The sequence below is a fragment of the Calidris pugnax genome, unplaced genomic scaffold (genome assembly GCF_001431845.1).
Source record: "Calidris pugnax isolate Ruff unplaced genomic scaffold, ASM143184v1 scaffold435, whole genome shotgun sequence".
NCBI classification, from domain to species: domain Eukaryota; kingdom Metazoa; phylum Chordata; class Aves; order Charadriiformes; family Scolopacidae; genus Calidris; species Calidris pugnax.
In genome coordinates this window covers 1466668-1487247 of record NW_015091240.1, presented here as the reverse complement: position 1 = coordinate 1487247, position 20580 = coordinate 1466668, and the positions used below count along the sequence as shown (strand labels likewise).

At 48.7% G+C, this 20580-nt stretch overlaps 1 protein-coding gene across 5 annotated transcripts in view; it reads right to left on the bottom strand.

Moving 5' to 3' along the window:
* Positions 1 to 19092: 19092 nt before the first annotated feature.
* The window catches only part of NAP1L4 (nucleosome assembly protein 1-like 4), a 28242-nt gene continuing 26754 nt past the window's right edge, over positions 19093 to 20580 (bottom strand). For 4 of the 5 annotated variants that reach the window (XR_001413952.1, XM_014959989.1, XM_014959988.1 and 1 more), the window contains one exon: positions 19093 to 20369. Coding sequence is in view for 2 of the 5 variants with exons in the window: in XM_014959988.1 (XP_014815474.1) it covers positions 20331 to 20369 (39 nt within the window). In the remaining 3 variants the exon portion in view is untranslated. The remainder of the gene's footprint in view (positions 20370 to 20580) is intronic. The other variant, XR_001413953.1, reaches the window with a different exon arrangement.

Below are 20580 nucleotides of genomic sequence, written 5' to 3'. Positions count from 1 at the left end.
GGCGCTGGGCTGCGGGAGGAAGGGGGTCGGGGCGGGGGGTCCCCCGGGAGCGAAGGGGAGGATGCTGGATGCTGCCCCCGCCTCGGCGGGCGGGCTGGGTGTGGGGAGGGGGGTGCGTCCCTGGGGGTCCCCATCTCAGCTGCCGACGCGGGCGGGGGGACGGCAGCCGTCCCGTGAGGGGACCCCCGTTCTGCCCTCCTGCAGAGGTGAGGATGGGGCCACTGGGACCTGATGCGCCCCCATCTTGCCACTCTGAGCGCTCCCTGTCGCATCTCAGGTCCACTCTCGGCTACACGATGCTCCCAAAACCACATCCCTGTGGTCCTGGGCCCAGGCACCATCTCCACCTGGCACAGAGGGGTCTGAGCCCCAGCTGAGACAGGCCACTGCCATCTCCCACACGCACCCCATGGGCATCTGACTTGGGCCCTAGACCCTGGTTGCCCCAAGAGGTCCAGCCAGGATCTGGCCAAGCCCACTAGCTTCATTTGAGGTCCCACATCTGGCTGGCTCTGCACCACCACCATCAGCCCTTCCTACATCCTTTCCTTCGGGCACCTCACCACTCCCGTTTTGCATTAATATTGCTCCCCCTTATCTTTTTTGTTGTCCCCTGTAACCACTGGATATTTCCCATCTTCTTCCCCCCAGCCCTCTCCTTCCTCCCAGGAAAAGCACCACAGTTTGTTATAGTCTGGCCAGAGCCCAGCACCACAGGGAAATCAGTAAAGGCCGTGGCAGTTGAAAGTGATATTTAAGAAGCACATGCAAGCCTGCAATCCTTTCCTGTTGTACGCCATTAATTTTGTCACCCTTTTATGATAGTTGACACAAGGCTGATCCAGTTTCCTAGCCATTGCCTCAATGCTGCAGCCGAGGGCAGGGCTGCACTTAATGAACTTATTCATGCAGTTTCCGAAGCAGTGTTTGCACAGCTACGTACTTTGTGCAGCATCACCTTTTGGACTTTGAGCACTCTTCCCCTCCATCATTTTTCTTGAATGACCGACACCTCTATAGGTGCTTGCAAGCCAAGCCCCAGAGGTGAGTTTACAAAGCGAGGCCTGCCCTCTTTGAAGAGCTTGGCGGCGTTCCCAGGGACTTCAGCAGGGTCAGAAGCCCATTCCCGGGAACGAATTAGACCCAGAGCCAAACCCGTTTCCGCTGCAAATCACTTGTCGGCTGGGGTTTACAGCCACGCTTTGATAACGCACGGCAGCGTGCACATCTGCCAGGAGGGCCAGAACAAAAGGGGGGTCTGTGCACTGCTCTCGGGTTGATTAATGGGCCGGGAATGGTTTGGCTGAACTTCTCGGGGTGGGATGGGCTGGGGACCGCCCTGGGAAGACCATGCTGGCCATCACTGCTCAGGGAGTGGGGAACAGCCACAGACCGTGCAGGTGGCTGTGTCCTGGTGTGAAGAGCTGCAGGCTTTTCCCTGCAAGCCAACACTATAGCTCACTTTTTAGTGTGACATCGTTTGCTTTGATTGACTAAGCATCAGGCTGCACAGCTACATTTTCAGGACAAATGCTGGTCTGCTCTGTGAAACAGCAAGTTCTGGCCCAAAAGGCCCCATAAGAATAAAGGAGCTGAAGCCAGCCAGGAGCAGAGCTCGATTTTAAGCAGAAATCATTATATTTTTAATTGGGCTCCAAAATACAACAAGGAATGGTCTTTGTGCACAGGAAATGGGACACCACTTCAAAAAGAGCAAAAAAAACCAAGGCAGCAAGTCAGGAGCATACAAGAAACATCTGGAGGAAGGCTCCCGGTGTGGAAAGGCTGCAGGACTTGGCATGTTTGTGCACACCTTGCTTCAAAAGGTCCAGTAAAAAAAATTAATTCACTTTTAAATGAAACTCACATCTGTGGATGCGGGGTCAGCAGCCCGCTTTGGTCTCTGTCTTTCCACTTTTGCTTTCATCTGAGTGATTTTTCTTATGCATTTAAATATCATTTTGAAAAATTCAAAGCCTCCCCCAGCTGTCACTGCAGTCAACTTGTCTTAGCACTGGCCAAATTAGAAAACTGCTAGAAAAATAAAAGATTATTAGGAAAAAAATGTGAAAAAAATGCTCACAGTGTAGAAAAAGTTAGGTTCTTGCAGAACTAGGACCCTAGTTTCCAACATATGTCCATTGTAGGAAGGATCCCCCTTTTTAAATAGCACAGGCTTGCTAAGTGGATAGCTGCGTAAAAGGAGAGTCCAGTGCATTAAAATACTGTAATATTAGGTATCTGGCATGTGACCATGCAAAAATTCCATAAAGTAGGTTTTAAAGCTTATTAACCTTTACTGAGATGGAAAGCAAAGGCGACTCTTGGCAGTAAAGTTGGATTGTGGGCAATCTCCTATGGGAACACGATCAGCAATCTGACCTGGGAAAGGTGGCAATGGCTTACAGGTGAGCAGCACAGCCCAGCCCTAGTGTGTGCTGTGGCAGCTGGTCACCACCGTTACAAGCCCATAGCACTAACTTTCCTTGGAAAAAGAGAAAAAATGTATATTGCCTTATTTGTCAAATTATAATGGTTAATAACTTTGGTAAGGAGCTCACAGCAGAGTGCTAATTTCATCTCCAGTGCTTGGGAAAAGGGGTAAGAGATGTGATGCAGGCCTGCACTGTACCCTGGCACCAAAGCTTGGGCCAAGCACGGGGCGAGTGTCACGGGGCAGTCTGAGTGCGTGCAGGTAGTGGGTGCCTTTGCTAATTAAGGGACATGACACAGCTTTAGCTAATAGGAGCTCTGGGTGATTGCAGGTCAGTGACTGCTGCTGCCTCTGTCCAACCTGGGGCTGGAGGCTGGGACAATCCTGTTGCTGCGTTTAGTTTGGGTTTAGTTTAGTTTGGTTTAGTTGTGTTACCAGCCACAGCAGGAGAAGAGATATTTTTTTTTTCTTGCAACCCCCCACATCACCACCCCTGTGCCTCGGCAGTGAGCTCCCAGATACAACTCCTGTGGCTGCCATTAAAATAGATTGTCAGGCACCAGCCCTTCATTATCCCCCAAATACAAGAAATCTGCAGGAATTCAAAAATTTAGGAATTTGTCTCTCTGCTTAGAAACAGGGCAAAAATAATGCAGTGGGGAGTGTTAACCAGGGGGAGGTGATGGGAAATGCACTGACATTCATTTGCTGGAGCCTTGTCCCATGTGGCAATCTCCCTCTTCCCGTGCTCACGAGGGAAGCTGGTACCACTCTCCGCTTTGCCCCAAAGCATTCTCTATTCTACTACAGGCATTTTTAAAAGGCTTTGCAGTAATTTGGTATCAAAACGTGGCTTCAGCCCCCTCCCAGGCAAAGGGAATAGCATTGGGTCTCAGCGGGGAGGTGCTTGTACATGCATGTGTGTGTATTTTGTACAGGGATATTACTTTTTTATGAGTGTGGGGTGGGGTGGCCACACTCAGCCTTGATTGATGGGCTGAGGGTACCAGCTTTTGCAGGCTGGGTCACTGGCTCTGCCACGGCACATGTCCCTTAAGTGAGTACCTCCTCTGGAGAATGGATTTGATCATCATTTTGGAGTCTGAGGCATCATGTACCCTGCGGCTGGCAACATCAGGTTGCCTTAGCTACGTGAGTCACGGTAACACAGCACAGCAGCCACACAGGCACTGCCAGGAGGAGCCCACGGTCTGAGGTCACAGCTGAGGAAAAATGAAAAAAAAAAGGGGTTGGTGATTTACCTCCTCTGCAGGTCTCCCCACATGCCCGTAGGTGGGACCTACTAGCTTTCCTGCAGGATTTAGCAAGGCATTCAGCTTGCTGAGGTCTCCAGCTGGCCCCAACATCACATCTCCCTCCCAAGAGATGTGGGAGCTCACACTGCAGCTGTCAGTCATTGCAGGGCACCAGCATTCCCACTGCTATCATGTTTTTATGCCTGTTATTGCTCTGTAATACCAGAGATGTGCATCTCCTCTCCAAGGGATCTGTCCCTGGAGAAGGACCCATACTTTCCCTGGAGTTATGGCAGCGTGTCATCAGCAGAGGAAAGTGGAGGCCATATAACTTCTTTTATTATGATGGTTTAAACATGACATCTGTAGGGGAAAAAGCTGGTTTACAGGATTGACATTGTAACCCTGCCAGCTGAAGTCCATTAGTAACAGAGGAACATATGCTCTTGCATTGTAAATTGTTGCCCTCCAAGTTTATATTAGGGCGTAGCTGTATCCTCAGGCACGTCTAGCTAGAGCTCAGTGTAGTGACCATCAGGTCTCCTAGGAAACCTGTACTCAAAAAAACCCTAAATAGCAGTAATCAAAGGGTGTGGGTTGCTACTGCAGAAAGGTTGTGAGGAGCAGTGATTTTTTTCATGCTTTTCACTTTCCCCCCCCATTTCTTCACATTTTCACTCCTTAAAATGTTTTTGGGTTTTGTTGTTTGTGTTTTTTTTTTTTAATTAAACTATTCTAGAATAACTCTGGGAAGTTTTTGTTATTGTCCTTGTTATTCTCCAAATATTTTCCTTCAGTAATGTCTTGGGAGAAACTGGTGCTGTTGGATCCCCCTAAAGCCCACTGGTCAGGTGGTGGCTGCTGGTTCCTCTGCGGGCAGGACCTCCTGGATGCACATGGAGCCCATCAGGGGCAGCTGCCCAAGACAGAGACACCCTGTGAGGGGGATCAATCTCACTTTGGGGGTGTTCAGCTCTTTCCATGAGCACAGAGGGAGCTCAGGCACTCCACTCTAAGATGGCAGAGTTCAGGTGAAGAAGCTCTTCTCTTAGGGGCAGCTCACTGAGAAAGGTCTTGTCCAGAGAGATGCAGGCCACCAAGGTTGTTTGTTTAATGATTACAGCAAATTAAATGCAGCAAGGCTGGAGCTTTTTGGGTTAATTTAAACAAGGGCAGCAGCGGAAGCATCTTTGCTCAATCAGTGAGAATTTTTTTCGTACTGTACGCAAGCCATGTATTAATCAGCAATATCACGTAGCCTGCTTGCTCAATTTACTAATATTTATCTGACTAAGATTCCTTTTTTCCTAAGCAGCTTGAAATGTCTCATCCCACTGACTCAGTGTTTTACCATTACATGTTGTAAACTGCTACATACAGTCCCAAAGCAGGCGTGAGGGGCTGGAAAATAGGGATGTCATTTCCAGTAAGCCGGTCCTTGGTTGTGCTCTGAAGGAGATAACCAAATAAGGGTGGGTATGTGCCAACTCAAACTTGCTTAGGAGGACTTCAGGCATTTAGGTTACACACTGGGATTCAAAATTGGGGGTGGGGGTGCTGTTTTGCTGTGTTTCTCCCCAGCAGCCTGGGCATGACTATGTGTGTAGTGTGTTCCCCACCGTTGGCCACTGTGTAGGTATTTAGTTCAGTTATTAAAAAAAAAAAAAAAAAGGAAAAAAGAGGCTTTGTGTTATCTGGTCTCTTGAGCTGCTGGTCATGCAGTTCCCTGCTCTGGTCCCCCAACTACTACACATAACTTTGAGCCTCTCTGCCCAATTTCAAGCCCATGTGGCAGAATTTCAAAAAGTGGAAAGTTGCTGCAAGCTCCATGTGTAGCTGGGCATGGCCTGGCTCCCCACTCAGAGGCACCTGGTGCATCCTCACATGGATAAGGAGGGTGTTGACCCAACAGGGTGGGTCTGGTCCAGGACTGCTGTCTAAATGGTAGGGTACCATTTAGGTACCATACAGGCAGACCTGGGTACAGCCTGTTCTCAAGATCATCTTCACAAAGCAGCTTGGTGAGCAGCACAGGGGGATGCATGAATACCCTGAGAGTTATGTCAGCAGGGAGAGGAGAGCCCCACAGCATGGCTGCCATGGGACCCATGCTGACTCAGTGCTTCCCCTTCAATAAAGACTTCTGCCGAGAGCATGGGAAGACCAGCATCTTGCCAAGCGCTGCCCTGAACTATGTGGTTATTTACTGGCCCCTTTGAACACCATCAACATTTTTCCGTGTCTAATGAGCTCAGGAGACGGTTTAGGCTACAGCTCATGATTTTAAAATGATGGGACATTCCTCTTCCAAAGTGTTCAATTTCCCAAGCCAAGTCTGTTGGAGTAAGTATTTGGGTATCTCTGTTTTGCAGCAGCAGTAACACATGTCTGAAACCTCAGTCCTGGCTGACGCTGATGTGCTCTTTGCATATGAAGTCTCCGGTGACTACGGCTCATGCCATTCAGCCTGACTTTGCCTGCCTGTTACCAGCCAGCCCTTTATTACCCCGGTTCACTGCAGCGATAACATTTACCGGAGATTACAAAGGGCCCAGCCTTGTAGTAACCTGCTGACACCACAGGCCGAACTGAAGGTCACCGCTCGGGATAACCTGCCCTTTCAAAATCTGCAGAGATCAGTAAAGTGGCTTTTCCCTGGCTTTTCCCCATTTTTATTTATGTGTGGAGATTCCAGCATGTCCAGCGCTGACAAGCACAGGGGAGCGGGATGTCCCGTGTCACATCCAGCGTGTGGCCAGGCTGCGCTGCCTGGCGTCGGCGTGGCACCTGTCCCAGCCTCCTGTCCCAGCTGTCCCCAGGGAGGATGACTGAGCTTCCCGCCTGGCGCATCCTCCTGGCCACACTTCCTGCTTTCCGCTTTTTTTTTTTGGAACTACTAGTGTGTAAACTTTAAGAGTAAACACTGAAAGGCATGGCAGGACCGCCCGACCGCAACATCAGCAAATGAGGCAGTTGGGGTCCAGGGGGAGGTCACGGTACTGTCCAGATTTGGGATGTTTCCTGTCTCCAGGCAGCCTGGAAAGCCCTCACAAACAAAACCCTCCAGCGCATCATTCCCATAAGTGGCCAGGACTGGGCTGTGGGGAGGGGCTGGAGGGAGAAGAACATCCTTTGCCCCCTGGGCAGCCGGTGTGTGCAGCAGGACAGGTGGTAGCCTTAATGTCGTGGTTCATATCATCCTTTGGCTGCCACGTTCTCTTTCTGAAGCCTGGGCACTGCACTGTGGTAGATGTGTGTCTTCTCCTGAGGCTTTCTGCATCCTTGCCAATGTTCCTGCTGCCGTGACATTTACCTCCTACCCTTACTCTGCTGCTTCCCCTAAACTCACACCCATGGCCAGCTCTCTGCCAGCGCTGCCAGCGGGAGCTGAGGATTCCACATTGTCCTGCTAGCAGTGCCCAGGAAGACTGGAGAGAAATGGGTGTCTGATACAGTGGATTAAAAAACCAAAAATATTCTCCCTGCCTCAGCTTCTGGTGATTCAATGAAATCCAAAAAAACATGGGAGAGAAAAAAAAAAATTCTAAATATATGGGATAAAAAGAAGGGGAATCAGCAATGTGTATTTTTCCAGTTTTGATTGACTTTCCCAAATCTAACCTGTCACGGAATTATTTCCCCACTCCAGCTACCAAAGAAGAGGGTACGGGATGTGTTCAACAGCCCTGCACTGTAGAATTTGGTGTGTATAAACTCTGGGTGCCACCCAATTTGTACCTGTCCTTTGCCTTTTGGGTCACATGGCAGGGGACAGCAGCAACTCACTCTCTCTGCAGTACCCAAGTTAATATTTGCTAGTGTAAAAGCCAAACTTTCTTTTTTTCCTGCCGGTTACTCAGACTGTCTCGTGTTTGAACACCCAGCCCCACCTTGGCAAATATTTGCAGTAAGCAGCTCAGGGTATGTCCCAGCCATGGGTCCTGGGGCCAAGCCCATCTGTCCCGTTGGAACCCAGGCTGGGCTGAGGGCTGGGGCAAGCAGCGAGCATCAGGGATGCTGTTATTCTCCTCCTGATGGTCCCCGAGCTGCTTGGCTGAAGGAGGAGGTGAGAATCAGAAATCCTAAGTCATAAAAAGCTGAGGATTTGATTTTTTTCCACTCTGTTAAAGAAAGCGTGGTTTGGTGGCAGCGACAAACGGGTTTGCAGAAACATCTGTGTGTTTTGTGCAGAGAGAAAAACCTGGCAATTTTAGAGGTGGGCACAAGCCAGTGGCCCGGTGGCCCGGTGGCCCAGGGACAGCCTTTGCCAGCACTGCTGAAGGCACCAGCGACTGCAGCCTTTATGAGTGGAAAAAAAGATGAAGTGAGAAAGTTTGTGATAAAGCAGGGAGGCAGTTAAGGGGAGGAAATGAGGGTGCTTGGCACATAACCTTGGCCAGGCTCTCCTCTGCAGGGACAAGGCAAAAATAAATCTCCCTGGAGCCAGGGCAGCCAGCACCCAGGTTGAAGTTGCTGCATGATGAGCTTGGGGGGGAGCAGCCATGGCCCATCCAGGGGATCAGAGGGGGCAGAGATGTATTACCTGGCTAAAGGCCTCCCACTGCTTTCCTGAGGGTGGCTTTGTGCCCCCTTCCTGGGATTTTCCTCAGGAGCCTGGTGCCCACACTTTCCCCTTCGCAGACCCTCCATCGGCTTGGTGCGGCTCCCTGTGGTGCAGCTGTGGGGGAAAAAGTTATTTTCATTGAGCTGAAAACACAGGAACCCTCTTAATGTTACGCAATAGCTTCAAACACAGAAACCCCCTTACTGGGGTGTAATTGCTGAGCGCTCGCTGGGCCAAACGTCATAAAAGCTTAGTTATTAACCCCAAATTACCGGTGTCCTTTAGAAGAGGGGTCCCTTCTGCGAGCAAAGACAGGTAGCACTGATGGCATTTACCACCCCAACTTTTCTGAAGTTTTGTAGCCAGAGGAATCGCTACAGCAGGGATAAAAAGACTTCAATTCCTTGTTTTCTCAACTATTGGACATTTAAAGTATTGAGTCCTGCTAGCTGGCTAGCTTTTGGAACTGGAAAATAACTTCCAAACGGAGCAAAACGAGTTAAATGCCTTGGCAGGCAGCCGGGATGACTAAGTCATTCTTCCAGCCTTACTGGAGCAGGAGTCAAAGTGACGGAGCCGGACACATTTCCCATAATTGGAAATCCTTGGCCAGAACCATGGGATCCAGGGCTACAGCGAAAGCTGTGGTGGGCTGTGAGCGGCCAGTGGGGCCATGGGCAGGGCAGCTCCGGAGGGGAGATGCACATCTGTGAGTGTGAGTGCTTTGCAAAAGAGAAACCAGTGAACGGAAACAGCAAATCATGCATTTGGCCAAAATAGTGGCAAACAAGGCTGGAGTTTCCAACATGGACACTGGCAGCCTGGTTTCCTTGCCAAGCGCTTTCTGAAAGCCTCTTCAGGCTCACCCAGGCACCTCTCCATCTCAGCTGTTCTTACAAGAACCCTGAAGCATGAACCTGTGTGAGAGACAGAAAAGAAATGTTTGATTTCAGGGAGTCCATTTCCTTTCTTTCTTCTCCTCCTCCAGCCGTGGAGGAGGGATGTGGCAGCACCCGCTGTTGGCCCAGCCGTTGCCAGCATCACTCATTCCTTTCCCTTCCAGATGGGACTTATCTGTGGCCACTCCAGCAATGCGTAACAACAGCCAAGCACCCTGCGGGGAGCTCTGCAGGTGCTTCACCACTCACGGCTTATTTAACCGCCCTGTTGGCGCCACTCTACTCACAGTACCACCAAAAACCATCATCATCATCATCAGATGCTGCTGGGAAACAGGCAATGGAAGAAGAAAGCTGGGCAGCCGCCCCTAGCATCCTCTGGGCTGGTCTCCTGGGTGGAGGTCTCCCCAGATTTTTGGCTCTGGCTGCCCTCTGAGCACATTTCTTTGCAGCACACCCAGCCCTCAGCCTGGGCCTCTCCCGTGGCTGATAAGAGAAGGAGCTTGGCCTTTATCTTTGGTGACTCATGGCTGCTCCTACTCCACTTGCACATCAAGGGCTGATTGCCTCCTCCATGGGAAAGCTCCTAAGCCTTGATCAGGGGCAGGAGGAGCACAGCCACACCTGCACCCAGAAATCCCCTTTCATTCAATCACTTACCGTCCTGTGGTGCCTCACTGCTTCTGCTGCTCCTCTCAGGTCATAAAACAAGGCTGTAACGGTGGTGCCATGGGACAGTCAGCTTCACCCCTGCTCACAACCGAATGACAACCATCATTGGCATGATTATTAATTAAAAATAAAAATCCGCTCTTACTTATGCCACAGGCCATCGCCAGGTGACCATGGTCTCAGGTGGCCAAAATCATCACATCTTTCCCAATCCCCCAAAGGCATCTCTGGGTGTCCCAGTACTGTGGGGCAGCTTGTCCCCACGCTGCCCCCAGTTCTGAAATGGGGATCCCCAGACACACCACATATCTGTGTGGCACTGGGGACTTTTTTCCAGCAGAGGGAAGAAAGGTACCCAGGTGGAGGTGTGATGCTAATGAGCATTCCAGCCCCACAGGTGTGAGGTGTTGTGCTGCTACAGAGGAAAAATACCTTCCCAGGCATGACATGTGCCCAGTTAGTCACCACCCTACGCTGCCACCACGATGGGCAGTGGGGCATATTTCCCCCTGGTTTCTTACAGCCTTATCTTCTCCCAAAAGCTGTTTATTTCTGTGCACACACACATTCCATGCGTGCAGAGACCAGCACTATGCACACAGGGTACCAAGGCAGGAGCCTGAGACCCACTTACTTACCCTCAGCTACACCAGCCAGCTGATGGCTGTGCATGGATGCAGATGAGGATGAGGAGGGGGCTGCCCTGAGGGAAGGGTGGCTGTTCAGTGCTGTTGACACACAGGACCCTGCTCCCCAGCCTGAAATGCAGGAGGGTGGGTTTTTTCATTCCCCATGAGCAGTTGCTGCAAGTCATCCTGAAAGAGGCCTGAACCTCACGAGACAGTTGGGAACTGGGCTGGAGACACAGCTGTCCCCTCAGGAGCTGGATTGCATTTCTCTGCGAGATCAAGAGGTTGTGGGTCACTGCAAGAAAGTCCCCTCCACAATGCCAGGCGGTGATGATGATTGCTGCAGGCATCCCAGGCTGAGGAGCTTTTGTGGAGCATCTGCGACCCCGGGGCAAAGGGAGCGGGAAGGCAGGGAGGAGGTTCATGTTGGTGGAGGGCTTGGCGGGGAGCCCTCAGCGGGATCTCAGCCCCGACCTTCAAAGGGAGGAGGCTGCTGGCTCGGTGCTGGTTTGCTGGACCCGGCCCAGCTCTTGCATGTTGCTCCCATCCGGGAGTTTAAAAAAGCAGGTTTCACTTCTCTTTGGTTAAAGGCCACCTCGTTCTTCCATCTGGCGCAGGGCTGGGGCCGGCAGCAGCGGGTGACTCAGCCCGCCCACGCAGCAGCCTGCCGCCCAGCCCCACACATATTTGCCGACAGGTGAATCAATCATTGCACAAAAAGACCTCGGACCTTGACTCCTTTACTCCTTTCCCTTTTTTTTTTTTTTTTTTTCCTTTTTCTCTCCCCACCCCCAGCCCCAGCTTGTCTCTTCCTGCACCCAGTAGAGTATTCAGTTAATACTTTAAATTGCCAACATTTGATTTCCCAATCAATAGCGTTTTTTTTTTTCTCTTTTCTTTTAGAAGTCTAGTGAATATATGAGCACAAAGAATCAGTGTGTGTCCCTTCCCCCTTTTCCTTTTTTTTTTTTTTTTTTCCCTTTTTCCTCCCCCGCCACCTTCCTCTCCCTGAGCCCGTACTCCCACCAGCAGCACTAGCCGGGCAGCAGCCCCGGCTCCCTGCCTGCCCAAGGCCAGTGCCCTGTGGGGCAGCGATGCGTTGGCCACCCAGCTGAGTTGCCCACAGGCCAGTGGTCCTGGGGCCACCTGCCCCTGCCGGCCCCTGCCATTGAGGGCAAGGCCAGCAGCAGCAGCCGGGGCGGAGGCAATGCTGAGGGTGCGGTGCAGCCACAAAGCCGCCGAGTTTTGTCTTAATTATTTTTTTATCTCTGGCAAGAGGAAGTCGTAAAGCGATTACGTCTCATTGAAACACGGGGACGAAGGACATCCCAGTGCACGGGATGGAGTCGAGGCCAAATCTCTGGCCTCCCAGTTGCTAGAGAGAGCAATGAAAAGCAGAGGCATCGTGGGACTAAGCCAGCTGTCGGGCTCCTGCAATTATCGCTGTTTCCCAAGGGAGATTCCTACCACGTGCCTCCCTTTTCCCCTCCCTGGTCACACATTAGGACAGACAGACGAAGCGGTGCCTACAGGAAAAGCGCACACATGGGCTGGGTGGGTCAGTCCCACCTTGGTGCTTGCTCTGTAGGGTCACAGGGAAGGTGTCTCTTGGAGTACAGCTGCCTACTGCTTGGTGCAAATAAAATAAAATACAATGAAATAAAATAATTACTTTCTGAGCTCCTAATTGTGGCTCTGCTTTTGCTTTCAGACACCCATCCCATCTCACCAGCTCTTTCCCCTGCCAACAACCACCCAGTATTTTATCCAGGAGGCATTTCTGGCTGGTGCAGTGTGTGAGGAGGGCTTGGTTTGGCTTTGGAGGGGTTTTGGGTTTGGGGTTTTTTTTTTTTTAAGCCGTTCGCTGTCCCTTTGATGTGCTAGCTCCGACACCAAAAAAGCCAATTGCAGCTTGCCTGGGGGTGCCCGGGCAGGATCCGAGGGTGCCGGCAGCGTGGCCGGGGGGCAGCCAGCTTCACTCTGCTCCCACCAGTCAGAGCCCCCGCACAAAGCTCTGCCAGCCTAGAAGGAGGATGGGGGAGCCCCCCAAACCCTGCTGTACACCATGCCCAGAGATTTTCCGTGGTGCCACCGACACACTCGAAGGGGGCCAGTCTCCCCCTCCCCTGCACCACCCCCCCCTTTAATTAAAAATTGAAATCATGTAATTGCCTCTTCATTAAACCCAATTAAAGCCCAGCTGACAAGGGAGGAGGCGGCGCATTTTGCAACTTGCCGCGGAGATGAGAAAGCACACACCGCAATTACGATGTCTGTTTGCTTTGCCTTCACCCAACGTCTTCATCAGGGCTGGCTTTGAAATCGGACCCTGGGTGAAATGGCGCTGGCAGGTTCCTCGTGCCCAGCAAACCCCAAGTACTGGTTGGGCCGGGTGCTGGGAGAGACCGCCGCACGCTGCGGTGGGAAAGGGAAGCCAGGCTGCCTCCTCTTCCTCCTCCTCCTGCTGCCCTGTGCCCGCAGACAGGGCCAAGTGCAGAGGAGGGATGCACAGGGGGATGAGAGATGGAGAGCGGGTCTGGGGGATGGTGTTCCCCATGCCTGGCCAAGGACCCCCCTGCACCAGGCCCTTGCTGGCCTGGAGCTGGGGTGGCTACTGCAGCTCTGCCTTTTGGTCTCCGTCATTCAGAGATGCTTCAAAGCTGGTGGTGGCTCTTCACCGGGGCCAGGAGAGCCCATAGGAGCGGTCCCGACCCCTCCTTAGCTTTGGGAACTATGCTGACCTCACCCTGCAAGGTGGGTCTGCTCAGTTAGAGGGCTCCTCATTTGCTGTCCTTAGCCACAAGAGTAATGAGTTCACATGGGGTTCAGTCCCAAATGAAACGGTATTTGCAGCCTCCCCTCACCCACTGGGAGAAAGGGACTGAAACCCCTGATCCCTAGAAGGCCCAAGATGAAGCTGGGCGTTGTGGGAGGGAGCGCTCCTTCCCCTCTTCTTCTTGGCCAGGAGATCCTGATGCAAGCCAAGTCATCTCTGTGACCACAGGAGTTTCCAGCCAAAGAAGCTCTACCAAGCCTACAAGCACAGAGCCAAATTCACGTGCAAGGCTGCAGCGTTGCTCCTCGAGATGCCGGCTCAGTGATTTACCCTCTTGCTGCCCAGCTTTGAAACGCCTGAGCAAGCAGCCCTTGCGAATGCTTTGCTGCACACACCACACTTGCCTATGTTTTGACCTGAACCGTGCTTATTAACCTTTTTTTTTTTTTTTTGTTTTTGGTGTAATAACAGTCCAGCGTTCTTTGTAGGCAATCTGTCTTCAAAGATCTTCTTTTTGATCTTTTCATAGGCTAAGCAACAATTCATCCTATATAAATCTCAGATTGAAAGTACATAATTTGTTTTTCCCTGCTTTTTTGAAGCGGTAAGAGATGAAACGGCTTAGGGGAATGTCAGCAGCAGTTATATCTTAATTGGTTTTTCTCTGCATCAAAACGCCTTGAACTATTCGCTTGTGTGCAGGAGCTCTACGTGACCTTTACAGCAAGTGCTTTAACTCCCCTGACAAGTTATATCCCATCGCCGACTTCAGGCGTTCGCTTTGGTAGTGGCTCCGATACTCATTTTGTACCCAACCCTCCCTCTCTTGAGCTCTCTCTGTCCAGACATATCAAAGAGTTTGAAAAGTGCCTTAAGTCAGGAGCGTGAAAAGGAAGAAGAAAGATTAGATAGTTGGGTGAAATAAAAAATAATTTAAAAAAAGAGAAGTTTGTTGTTTTTTTCTCCAAAGTGTGACCTTACCACTGCTGGTCAAGTAGACATTAGTGCTAACACACAGAGATAAGTTCCCACCCTGCAAGGTGGGTCTGCTCAGTTAGAGGGCTCCTCATTTGCTGTCCTTAGCCACAAGAGTAATGAGTTCACATGGGGTTCAGTCCCAAATGAAACGGTATTTGCAGCCTCCCCTCACCCACTGGGAGAAAGGGACTGAAACCCCTGATCCCTAGAAGGCCCAAGATGAAGCTGGGCGTTGTGGGAGGGAGCGCTCCTTCCCCTCTTCTTCTTGGCCAGGAGATCCTGATGCAAGCCAAGTCATCTCTGTGACCACAGGAGTTTCCAGCCAAAGAAGCTCTACCAAGCCTACAAGCACAGAGCCAAATTCACGTGCAAGGCTGCAGCGTTGCTCCTCGAGATGCCGGCTCAGTGATTTACCCTCTTGCTGCCCAGCTTTGAAACGCCTGAGCAAGCAGCCCTTGCGAACGCTTTGCTGCACACACCACACTTGCCTATGTTTTGACCTGAACCGTGCTTATTAACCTTTTTTTTTTTTTTTTCGTTTTTGGTGTAATAACAGTCCAGCGTTCTTTGTAGGCAATCTGTCTTCAAAGATCTTCTTTTTGATCTTTTCATAGGCTAAGCAACAATTCATCCTATATAAATCTCAGATTGAAAGTACATAATTTGTTTTTCCCTGCTTTTTTGAAGCGGTAAGAGATGAAACGGCTTAGGGGAATGTCAGCAGCAGTTATATCTTAATTGGTTTTTCTCTGCATCAAAACGCCTTGAACTATTCGCTTGTGTGCAGGAGCTCTACGTGACCTTTACAGCAAGTGCTTTAACTCCCCTGACAAGTTATATCCCATCGCCGACTTCAGGCGTTCGCTTTGGTAGTGGCTCCGATACTCATTTTGTACCCAACCCTCCCTCTCTTGAGCTCTCTCTGTCCAGACATATCAAAGAGTTTGAAAAGTGCCTTAAGTCAGGAGCGTGAAAAGGAAGAAGAAAGATTAGATAGTTGGGTGAAATAAAAAATAATTTAAAAAAAGAGAAGTTTGTTGTTTTTTTCTCCAAAGTGTGACCTTACCACTGCTGGTCAAGTAGACATTAGTGCTAACACACAGAGATAAGTTCCTCCTTTACCCCTAAAATGTGGGTAAGTGTGGACTCAAGAACTGCCGGGGTGAATTTGCTTTGCGAAAAGGTCAGTTTAACAGCTCACGAGGAATATTTGCACAGTGCAAAGATTTGCATTGGTGATAGACCAAGGGTCCTTCTTTTCCAGCATCATCCTATGCTGTTTGGTTTCTGTCCCAAGCAGGGGCAAATTATTATTTTCTAGATATTTTTTTTTCAATTTTTATTTTTATTTCCCCTTCGGGTCATGTTGCATAATGAGTACATTCCTTTCCCTACCACTTCCCTTCTCTTCAGCCCTTTTCTTAAGCTAGGATGGGTCTGGCGTGGGTTACATTTAAGTGCTGGGGGCAAGCAGGGAGGCAGGGGTGAGTCAGGGAGAGGCCACTGCATCGCTGACAATGGCTCCTTTGGGAAAGGAAAATGCTCTAGGAGGGTTTTTCGATTTTTTTTCAATTTTTTTTTTCATCGTGGGACTGTTAGCAGGAAGGCTGGCAGGGGCCGGGAGGCTGCGCGGAGCTGCCCCGGCGATTGGAGCACACACTTGCCGGGTTGTGTTCACCTGGTTTGGCATCCCCACACGGTGTCCGGATTCCCACGGTAAAACCGGCGGGTAAGGCGGTTTGTGCAGAGAGGAGCGAGCTGCTGGGTGGAGCCTGCCCTGCTGCTTGTGTAATGGCAGGGGGAACAAGCAGAGAGGAAAGCCGGGCTGGAAACAAAAGCTGGCACTTGGCGAACAGCTCAGCCTTCATTCACATGATGCTTCATTAACAGCGCACAAGCTTGGACTTTTTTATTTTATTTTTTTTTTTCCAGTTTTTTGGATCCTTGTCAAACCAGAGTGACTTACGGCGTTCATTGTTTGGGCTTCCCGGCCCTGGCCGGCAAGAGGCTGGAGGTTATTTAGGGCAGCAATATGAGCATATGGAAAAAATAGCTTTGCTTGCTATTAGTGTGATGACTATAAACTGCTTGGGAAAGGCGGATGAAGGTTCTTCCACGTGCAGGTCATGGCTATGGCGACAGAGCTTTTGGCACACTGATTACAGTGAAAAACATGGGCAACAAAGACAAAAAATGCAGGGACTTCAGCTTCAGGGGAGGAGTCCTGACCAGATATTACATTGACACAAAGTCAATGCCTCCCAGACTTGACTTGGGAAATAACAGATATTTATCTGTGGGAAGAGGCAGAGGATAAAGCAGCATGAATGCAGCACTTTATATTTTTTTTATACATTGCCATTTTCAACAGCCTCCTGAGAGGTCAGTTGCAAGAATCCAAAGTAAACGTTTCCAAAAGCCACACATTGGTGTGCATAAAAAGCCACAGGACCAGGCTTTGGGGCACATAAAACGTGCTCCAGGGGTGGGAGAACCAAGTCTCCCACCCAGCTGCACGATCCCCTACTTGTGCTTATGGGCTCAACTAGAAAGGATGTTTCTTTGGTTTTCTGGCTGAGCTGTCTCCAAAAGGGCTCAAGCTAAGATGTTTCAGAAGGTGCAAATTTCAAGCACAAGTTCACAAGGTGATGTGCTACCTCAGTGTAATGTCAAGCAGCCAGAGCATGTCTCACATCTGAAACTCGCCTCCTCAACCGCCTGGCTCGCAAGGAGCGATGCATTTCCTCGTGCCACAACTAGTCTGACCTCTTCTTACGCCCTCCTCCTCCTCCTCCTCCTCTCCTCTGGACTGTGCCATGCTGAGCTGGCTTCCTTGGCGAGACCTCATTTGCTTGAGGAACTGCCGTCAAGGCAGCATTTAACCAAGGATGACTTTATTACGAGTCTCCTTTATTTTAGAACAGGAAAAGCCTGTTTAATAAGGAGAGTGGAAACGCACAGAGACCATTTTAATTTTTCCAGCTACCACAAATCCTAACCAGACAGCAAATCCCAGATAACTGAACTTACTGAAACTGGCCTGAAAGCCTGCAGCTCTTGGTTATCCCAAACACCAAGCTCCCGTGAAGCTACCGTAACGCTGTATAAAAGGTTCTTGAGAAACCACAAACCATCCCTGATTTTCAGCTGGAAGCAGAACATTTGCCATTCGCTTCTGTATCAGATCGGGCAGTGGGGTAGTACCTCCAAGGCTTTCTTCCTAGACAACCGAGGTGCTGAGAAGCTATTAATCACGCCGCAGCCCAAGTAGGTGACACGCCAAATTCATCTCCCTTGAAGCGCTTCAACTTTCAGACCCAGAAATGGAGCTTTTTTTTTTTTTCCTTCTCCAAATGAGAAGCTCCCGCCACGAAGATTGCATCAAACGAGCGTGTTCCCACAGACTGAACTTCACAGTGTCTTTTATCAGGCTGCCGTGATGGTAATCAGGCGTGTACGCGCGCAGACTCACTTTTTTGATATCACCTCACCATTTTTAGAGCTTCCCACCTTAATTTTGCATAGGGCCCCCAATTTAGGCACAGTCTTAAGAAAGCACAAATACTGGGTATTTTTTAAATTTTCTTTTCCAACAGTTAATCGCTCTTATCTCTGTTTTGCACACCCACACTCCCTGTATCCACCAACATCCACGACGATTTGTCTGACAACCAACACATCAGTTCTTCAACTCTTTTCTGCTAAAGGAGCAAGCTGAAAAAGTACCTGCTAGTTACCTTCCCTGTGGACAGAGTCTATAAATAACCACCTGAAAGCAGAGAAAAATCTACTAACTGCTCATCTTTGCCATTATCAGCTAGATCTGCAATGGCAAGAGCACGGCTGGGTTTTGACAAGATCTGTTTCCCATTAGGCTGATGCCGACTGGCCTTAATTCTGCTTTAACGAACCCCAGCTCAGCTTTCCCATTGCTTTGCCGAGGGTGAACATCTCGTTAGGCAGCTTCGTTATCCACCCACCTCATTTGCGCTCCTTGAGTGCTGGCACATATGCTCTTGCATGTTCTGGAATTTCCCGTTTTCTCAAAATTAAAAATTAAAGTTAGCCTTTTGGGATTCATGCACATAAATTACCTCCGTATGCTAATTTGCAGATGTTTATCTCCAGGTAGCAGTGCTCCTCTTTAACCATGTAGTGGAAAGTACTTCTTTAGAACATGAGAACTACCATTTAATTTCGATAGAAAAAGAGTTAAAAAAAAAGCGCTGGTCAAATACCTCTATTTGATGTGTCTAACACCAGTGGCACTGTTATTAGCCTGTCTGCATGTGTGCAAACCCCATCCCTATTCCTCCACTTGTCAGACATGCTCTTACACTGTCCTCCGTGCCTGCCATAGTAGACTACTGGCTACAAACTTTTTTTTTTTAAAACGTGCAAGTCCAGAACCTATCCCTGTTCTTGCTGCCTCCACATTGTCACCTGATCATTTTCTGACTGCAAGGTACTGATACGGGGATATCTTGACATAATGCCCCTCTGAGTGTATGAACCGGTTTACATCCCCTAGTACCTCATTTTGTTCATGACCAAATTGCATAGATCATGTGGCATCTTCAATAATGACACTGCCTCCCAAAAACCCCCAATTCCTAAAAAACATTTCAGACAATGAGAAGGAGAAACTTTTCAGTTGCAAATTGAGGAAGTTTGTTCTAATTTACATCAAAGAACTCTGTAACGCAGTATTTACAAGGGCTCTTTTTCCTTGACTTTTGACCACAAATTAAAGCAGGAGGATGTTCAGACAAGAGCTGCACAGCTGGCATAGCCCCTGTGAAACACCTCACTCTTCACTACCAAGAGTCAAAGGGATATCCATTTAAACCTAGGTAACATTATGGAGCAGACAGGCACCAACGATCATGTTTCACAACTTTAATAGAATATTCTATCTATTCTGTACAAATTGAAAACACCGTATTAAGTTACAAATGTGTCAGGTAAGGCTGGAGCACTCTACATGCCTGGTCACAGTGTTGATACAGCTGCTATTCAACTGCTGCCAGAGGCTGGCAATGGATGTTAGAAGTAGAAACGTGTACCTGAAGTGCCACACAACAACAAAAGGTAGTTTTGAAGACTTCAGAGCTTTAAACAAAACAAATTGTGGAATGGAATAATTTCAGTGTTGCAAGTAAGACATCAAAACTTCAGATTTATTGAATTTTGATAAATTTCCGTGTTCAGAGTGAAAGGTCCTTCCATGCTGGACACTAAGCAGTAAGACTACTGGAAATTTTCTGGTTCTTTGGCTGCAACCCACTCCCATCAACAGCAACAGTTTGGCCTTTGCATTTTGATCTTCATCCAGAAGAGTTGTCATTTTGATGCAAGTTTGTTTCTTCTGTCTAGACTACTACATTGAGACCAATTCCAATTATTTGTGTTACAAGTACCCATATTGTATGCAAAAGAGGAAGATTTTCAAGTATATTAAAAACTATTAAAAAGCACTAATTCTGTCAAAGTACTTACAAACATGAATAAATAAATAGTAAGATGAACAACTAAGTCTCAAATATGACACCCCCTTCAATGAAGTAAAATTACTTCAATTCAATTGGTTTTACTGAGATAATAAATATGACATTTAAAGCTGCTCAAGCACTAGTTCAATTTGTAGGTTGCAAGAAACATTAAAAAAGGGAGGGGAGAACTAGCAAAAAAGTCATATTGCTCTATCTGTTTCAGCTACCATACATGTAATCCATTTACTTTAGCTTCTCAGCACATTGCTATTCCACAATTTTCAATGTTTAACAAGAAAATGGATAATCCTCACTTGGTAGTCTTGACTATTCCCCTATGCATAGGGCAAAAAGGCTCTAAAGGCCTATCAACATACTTAGCTACAGTGTACCAACGGCTGTAGAGTGTGCTTTATTTAAACCTCATATTTCCCAAATGCATTGAAGTTGCCACTGTACATGTTAAGCAATAAAGAAAAGTTAGTGAAAATCATGCATTTTAAAACAAATTAATTTTAAGCATTGTTAATAAGATTGTGCTGCAGCGATGGAATATCCTGAACTGCAGGCCAGGTATCCAAATATTTGTTACAAGTTGTTCAAATATCACTTCCAAGTGGTATTTCCTTATTACTGTTGTTTGCATTCAGCAGGTTGGCTGAAATCTTTCTGTATAAAGGGAAAAAGAAAAAAAAAACACAGTTAAAAATCAAAATGGCATACAAGAAAATACTTAAAGACAGACATTGGCTATGCAGTTTGAATCACCTAGGGATATCGTTAGCATGTACAAAAAAGCTACATGTAAATTCAAGCTAGACCATAAAGTTCTGAACAGCAGTCACCATATTTATTGGGTTCCCTCCCCTCTCCACTCCCA